Consider the following 7,134-nt stretch of genomic DNA (forward strand, 5'->3'; position numbering starts at 1 on the left):
CCAGCGGGGCGGCCCCCCCCCCCGCCCGCGGCCCGGAGCCGCGGCGGCCGGCTCCGCCTCTTCTCGAATCTCTCCCACAGCCCAAGATGGCGGCCGAGGTGGATTTTGGCGACCTGGAGCTGTTCGAGGCGTTTGACCATCCGGAGGAGTCGGTTCCAAAGCCCGTTCACACTCGCTTCAAGGACGACGACGGCGACGAGGAGGACGAGAACGGGGTGGGCGACGCGGAGCTGCAGGAGCGGCTTCGGCAGTGCGAGGAAACCATCGAGGGGCTGGGGGTCGGGCGTGCGCGAGGCGCGGCTGCCCGGGCCTGGGCGCCGACCCTTTCCCTCCGGGGTGAGCGGGGCCCCGCCTGCCGGCCCCCCAGCTGGGTGCGGGCGTTGGGGTTATTGGGACAGCCCAGCTGGGAGGTTGGGGCCGGTCACGATCCTCTCCGTCTTGGGGGTCAGTGTTTGAATTCTTGGCAAATTTTTTGCAGCCAAGCTCAAGTTGCTGCAGGCATGCCACAGCATGTTAAGCGCCGGCTCCTCAGACCGGGGTCTGCCTTTGGGGGTCCCCAGATGCGGAGTTGGGGACCTTAGAGGCTGGCGGGAGAACGGCGGGGGACGAACGCTGGGGCTGACGCTGGCTCCTGTGCGCGGGGCGCAGGCGGCGCTCCGGGAAAAACGCGCCAAAGACGGGTTCTCCTCTCGGGCTGTGGTTACGGGTCCCAGGTTCGCTAGATTGCTAGTGTGTTTACATCCGGAGCGGTTTTTGAAACTGTATGGACAGATCATTCGCCTTCCAGCAGTTTCCCATTTAGAGCAAGGGAAGAATCCTGACGGTGGTTGGGATAGCAGCCTTTAAGGTTTCTGAAGTCTAATTTGTTTTTTCTCGATACCGATTTCCTCGAGGTTTTGTATGGAACATGTCAAAATACAGAAAAGTTGAAAGGACTGTTCAGTTCTGAGGTCCTTGGTCGTTCACAGCTGGCTCTGCTGCGTTTCCTTTATCTCGCACTGTGTCCCTTTGGCTCGGCAGTTTTTCTTAATTGGCTATTAAAGTTTGCACTGGTACACGGTTGTTTGAATAACGTTTTTGGTTCAATCTGTTAGTCTCTTTTGAACGTCAGGATCGTGTCTTAGACTGTGTGTTGAGAGGGATGAAAACTGTCCTTGAGTCTTAGGTTTATAACAGTCTGGCTCCAGCAGTGAGGAGCGCAGCAGAATTATATGATCTGTATGATTGTGTCTCATGCGAGCTAATATTCTTTAACAAGTAATAACATCAAGAACTTAAAAGAAAATTGAACATTCTGACTCGACCGAGGTATGACATCTTGAAATTACACCATAGTTGTTTGTTGTTGTTTATCCTAATTTTAATATTTATTCAAAGCTTCCTCGTTAAAGAAGGTGTAGGATTTTTTCTTTTTTTGTTGTTCTGCACTTTGAAGAAATGAGAGAGAAATGGTCCCTTATTCTTTTTTGTGTGTGCGACTTTTCTTTTTAACTTTATTTTTGATTTATTTTAATTTGAACAGAGAGGGAGTGGGGATGAGGAATGAGAAAGCAAGCCCCCAGGTCTGGGACTCAAATCACAGTTCCCCATGTGGTAGTCCAGCGCCCTTAATCACTATGCCACCTGCCAATTCTTCTTCTTAATTTGTGGCAATAAAATCCAAATTGTCATAAGTGCATGAAACAGATTTTTAAGTTTTTGTCACAGGGTGCGTGCCCTGGATGGAGAGCGAAAGGGAGAAATCACCCTGTAGGGGGTGGCTGCAGTCAGGTCACCTCCATTTACTTCATAGGCCAGCATGATTTTCAAACCAAGTTGGGGACTTGAACCTTGAAGTTGACCATCTGGGATCCAGCCGCCTTAACCTTCACGCCACGTGTTGGCCCAGTCCAGAATGTTTTGAGAAGTTCAGAACAGGCAAGTTGTCAACCCAGCTATTTCTGTTTTCTATTCAAAAGCATATCTGGGGGACCAGCAGGTGGTGTGATGGTTAAGGTGCTGGACACTCCCACGTGGCCAACCACGGTTATAGTCCTGGACCTGGTAGCTTGTTTTCTCTCTTTCTTTCTCTCAGTCTGGTCAAAATTGTAAAAATAAATGAATAAATAAATAAAAGTAAAAATAAATAATTTTTAAAAAGCGTATCTGGAGGTGCCAGCAGATGGCATGGTGGTTAGGTGCTAGATTCCCGTGTGGGTAGCCATGGGTGACCACAATTTGAGTCCTGAACCCAGCAGCTTGAAAATCTTGCAGGGCACATGTGTTTGCATGCCCAAAATCCCAAGAGGAGAATGGAGGAGAAGGGATTGTGGTGGGGCATTACTCCCTGGGGGGTGATTTCTCACTTCTCTTTCTGTCTCTCTCTAGTGAGCGCATATGCCCTATGAAAAAAACCTAAAAAAGAAAAAAAAAAAAAAAAAACCTAAAAAAAAAAAAAAAAAAAAAAAAAACTTCTGGGAAGTTGGTATTATGGTTAGTGTAATTCTAGCTCAGGTTTTATTTATACAGTTGAAATGTGTTCGTGGGGCCAGCATGTGGTGTGGTGGTGCTGGACTTCACATGGCTGGGCTCAGTTCAAGTCCCAGACCTGGTGGCTTGAAAATCATGCTGGGTACCTGTGCACGCATGCCCAGGATCCCAAGAGGAGAATGGAAGAGAAGGGATTGCGGCATGGCTGTCTCCACTGGGGGTGATTTCTCACTTTCCCTCTCACTGTCTCTCTCGGGAAAATGTGCACACCCTATGGCAGAAACCTTTAAGAAAAATTTTAAAAATGAAGTGTGTACATAAAGAGAAACTATGCAAGATAAAGCATTTTAGAAGAAGACAAAATAATGTGCTTTTGAAAAAAGTACACGGAGTAGATTTGCATTCGAACATCTGATTTTAACAGATTAAATAACTATATCTTTTAATGTACATTTATTTAGCAGGTCATTAAATCTGAAGTATTTATGCAAATACAGATTTATTGTGTGGAATAGTATTTTCAAGCTTTTATGATTTTTTTTTTTTGAGAGGTTTTTACTATAGGGCGTGTGCACTCGCCAGACAGAGAGAGAGAGACAGAGAGACAGAAAGTGAGAAATCATGCCCCAGATGGGATGGTCACACCGCAGTCCATTCTCCTCTTGGGATCTTGGGCACGCATGCACACGCGCCCGGCGTGAGTTTTAAGCCACCCGGTCCGGGACGCGAACCGTAGTCGACTACGTGTGAGTCCAGCGACATAGCCATTATGCTAACTACTGGTTCCCGATATATTATTAAATACACTTTCTTGAAGAGGTCTTTGCTATAGGGTGTGCCAGAAAGACAGAAAGCGAGAAATCACCCTCCATGGGGGATGTCCAAGCCGCAGTCCCTTCTCCTCGATTCTCTTGGGATCTTGGACACGCACACACATGTGTCCAGCGTGAGTTGAAGCCACCAGGTCCGGGACTTGATACGTGGTCAACTACATGGGGAGTCCAGCGATGTAGCCAATTACACCAACTGCTGGTCCCATTCCTATATATTTTCAAGCCAAAATAATTCAAATTCTTTTAGAAACATAACTGCCGGTTTATCCAGGCTTACCCTCCATTCCTCCCACCTCTCCCAAGTTTTAAAGAAATTAGCCGTTAGCAAAAAATCAAACATTTTGATTAAAATCTGTTAGATTAATTATACTATTTAAATTTTTGTGAAATGCTTTTAAAATACGGTAAGGAATGCCTTTAAAACCATTAAAGTAGGTAGGAGGGTGAAAAATTGGGTTTTTCTTGAGGAAAATGGAGTTGGCGTTTTTAGTCTTGTAAGCTGTTTATGGCCTCGCGTATGTAGGAAGTGCAGCAGGCGTGTGTTTGTGCTCCACGTGCACTTCCATTTAAGCCTTCTAAGGATGTGCTCTTCTGTTTCAGTGGAATATTGGTGAACAATACTAAGTTAGATGGACCTTTGTTACAGATTCTATTTATGAACAATGCTATTTCAAAGTAAGTGCTTTCTACCTTTTCTAAACATGAATAATGCATTTATGAGACATTGTTTTCTGTAATTGTGCTGTTTTCTTTTGTACTTTTTTCATCTTTATTCCACTTAAAATGCCCCTGAAGTTAAAGGTATAAAATGATGCTAAGAGCAAGGACATGCAGACTGGAATTCAAGTCTGGACTCCTTTCTGCATTCATGAATCTGGGCGGTCACGGAACCGTTCACAGTGAGTTTCCTCCCTGGAAACGGGATCCTAGCAGCAGCTGCCTCTTTTAAGTAACTAAATGAGCCAAAAAATAAATAAATAAATAAAAAGTGTTTCTTTGATTTTTTTCCCCTTTTTTTAAAAAATTTATTTAGCTTTATTTATTTATTTATTTACTTATTTACTTCATTTTACCAGAAAGGGACAGAGAGAGAAGTGAGAAAGCAAGCTGCCAGGTCCAGGACTTGAACTGTGGTCGGCCAGGTGGGAGCCCAGCGCCCTTATCCTCCACGCCACCTGCCAGCCCCAACCCAATAAAATAGTTTCTAATGAATGCGTCTACTACTACCACTGTAACCCTGATAATGTTAGCCATTTAAGTCCCAACATCCCATAACTGTGTTTTCTATGCAGAGATTATAATGTTACAGGAAAAGGAGTTCATCAGGTAGACGTGGAAGTACACTTGAGGCTGCTCTGCTGGAGCCTGCAAGATCCGGGCCGCTTTGACACCTGCGCTGAGCTCAGGCTTAAGGGGCCTGGCTTATGACTTGGAGGGCTAGAGACTAGGCCTCAGTGCTTTTCCTTGCATTTCCCTTTTTGCTTTTCCAGTTTCGTATTTATATGGCATTTCCTTATATTGCATAAAGAGTCTCTGGTAGGAGGAGGGGAAGATCTGAATATTGGGTCGTCCAGAAAGTCATGACGCATTTCCATGTAGAAAAACAGAAAAACACGCCCTGACTTTGCGGAAGACCTAACACAGGCGCTGTCTTTGTGTTGCAGAAATGGGGGAATAGGAGACAGGGTAGGAAGGAAGTTTCCATTATGTATCTTGTTGGAGTTTTGAAACATTTACATGTATCTGTTAAAAAATTAAGTACATAAAATGTATAAGTAAAACCCACTTACCTCTGTAACTATTTGGCAACTGTTCTCTTCCAAGACTATATTAGGTAACCTAATCATTTTGTTATCATGACAACAATGTGTATCTTTACCTAATAAGTTTCTGAGTGTTACAAAGAGTTGGCCACTTGATAAACCTCTGAAAAAATTAAAATAAAAAAAATAAATAAAATTGACTTGTGATATCTTATAATAATGCATAAGACTATTAAATGTTTTATTCTTTCTAGGATCTAACTGTTTTGTCCTCTATCTTACACAGGCAATATCACCAAGAAATAGAGGAATTTGTATCAAACTTGGTAAAAAGATTTGAGGAACAGCAGAAAAATGATGTGGAAAAGACTTCCTTTAGTCTTTTGCCTCAGGTATTTCAAACTTAAGAAACTTTAAGATCGGTAGATTGTGCTTTTCACTGCCAGGGATCCTTCTGAAGCAAAACCAGGATGGTCACAACTGTTCACTTTTCCAGGCCAGCAGGTGGCGTGGTGGTTAAGGTGTTGGACTCCTACATGGCTGGCCGGTGGTTCAGGTCCTGCACCTAGTGGCTTGCACTCTCACTTTCCCTTTCTCTCTCTCTCTCTCTGGTCAGATTAAATAATAATAAATAAAGGGAACCAGCAGTTAGCGTAATGGCTATGTCGCTGGACTCCCACGTAGTCGACCGCGGTTCGTGTCCCGGACCCGGTGGCTTAAAACTCACGCCTGGCGCGTGTGCGTGCGTGCCCAAGATCCCGAGAGGAGAATGGAGGAGAAGGGATTGCAGCGTGACCATCCCCCCTGGGGGGTGATTTCTCGCTTTCTGTCTCTATGTCTCTCTCTGTCTGTCTGGCGAGCGTACGCGCCCTACAGTGAAAATCTCTCCAAAAAAAAAATAATAATAATAATAAATAAAGTGAAATAAATAGTTGTTTAAGGAAAAAAAAAAAAGATTGTTCACTTTTCATCCCCTTCTGTGGACTTCCTTCTCTGCCCAGTATAGCCACTGGATTTCTTTTGGACTATGGGTCCTTTGACCAGGGCTGTCATACTCAGATCTGGCTATGATAGAAATTACAGGCTTTTTCCATTCCTAATGTTTATGTATATGATTTCAAGATAAAGTCTTACCTGCTAGTTTAAGCATTGAAAATTCTTAATACATGGTTTGGGGCAGAAAATTCATTTCAACCAGAAAAAAAAAATCCGTATTTCCCGAGTTTATAGAAGATGAATTTAAAAAAAAAATTACTTATTTAGTTCCATTTGTTAATATTTTTCAATTTGACCAGACAGACAGAGGGAGAGAGAAACGGAAAGCAAGAAAGCAAGCCACCAGGTCTGGGACTTGAACGGCAGTCAGCCAGGTGGGAATTCAGCGCCTTTAACCGCCTTGCTACCTGCCAGCTCCAAGATGAATTATTTTTATATTAGGTCACCAGGAAAGTCATGATGTATTTTTCTTTTTCTTTTATTTTGGGGGGAGAGGTTTTTTGCTATAGGGTGCGTGTGCTCGCCAGACAGAGAGAGACATAGAGACAGAAAGCGAGAAATCACCCCCCAAGGGGGATGGTCACGCTGCAATCCCTTCTCCTCCATTCTCCTCTCGGGATCTTGGGCACGCACGCACACACGCCCGGTGTGAGTTTTAAGCCACTGGGTCCGGGGTGCGAACCGCGGTCAACTACGTGGGAGTCCAGCGACATAGCCACTATGCTAACTGCTGGTTCCCCTGTATTTTTATTTTTCTATGCCAAAATTATCTGTTGTTCTTCTATCCTCTGTACTTGTTAAAAATGATCAGGAAGCACATCGAGGCATGAAAATTTCTACTGTGTGAATATATCGTGAATATAATTTTTGAGCTCACCCCTTTTTGAAGAGGTATGATAATCTTGTAGTCTACTAAAGGAAAACTAGTTTTGATGTTAATAGAGAGAGAGAGAGAGTGTGTGTGTATGTATATATACACACATAAATTTTTTATTTTATTTTTTAATTTTTTGCCAAGGGCATGTGTACTTGCAAGAGGGAGCTGGTGGGAAAGTGTCCTTCGGAGGATGACC

At 44.0% G+C, this 7,134-nt stretch overlaps 1 protein-coding gene across 1 annotated transcript in view; it reads left to right on the top strand.

Moving 5' to 3' along the window:
- Nucleotides 1-360: 360 nt before the first annotated feature.
- Nucleotides 361-7,134, top strand: part of ZCCHC8 (zinc finger CCHC-type containing 8) — a 27,213-nt gene continuing 20,439 nt past the window's right edge. The window contains exons 1-3 of the mRNA XM_014588105.2: nucleotides 361-1,308; nucleotides 3,903-3,977; nucleotides 5,352-5,457. Of these exons, the coding sequence (XP_014443591.1) occupies nucleotides 3,958-3,977; nucleotides 5,352-5,457 (126 nt within the window). The 5' untranslated portion in view covers nucleotides 361-1,308; nucleotides 3,903-3,957. The remainder of the gene's footprint in view (nucleotides 1,309-3,902; nucleotides 3,978-5,351; nucleotides 5,458-7,134) is intronic.

Source organism: Tupaia chinensis, unplaced genomic scaffold (genome assembly GCF_000334495.1).
Source record: "Tupaia chinensis unplaced genomic scaffold, TupChi_1.0 Scaffold000258_1, whole genome shotgun sequence".
NCBI lineage: Eukaryota > Metazoa > Chordata > Mammalia > Scandentia > Tupaiidae > Tupaia > Tupaia belangeri.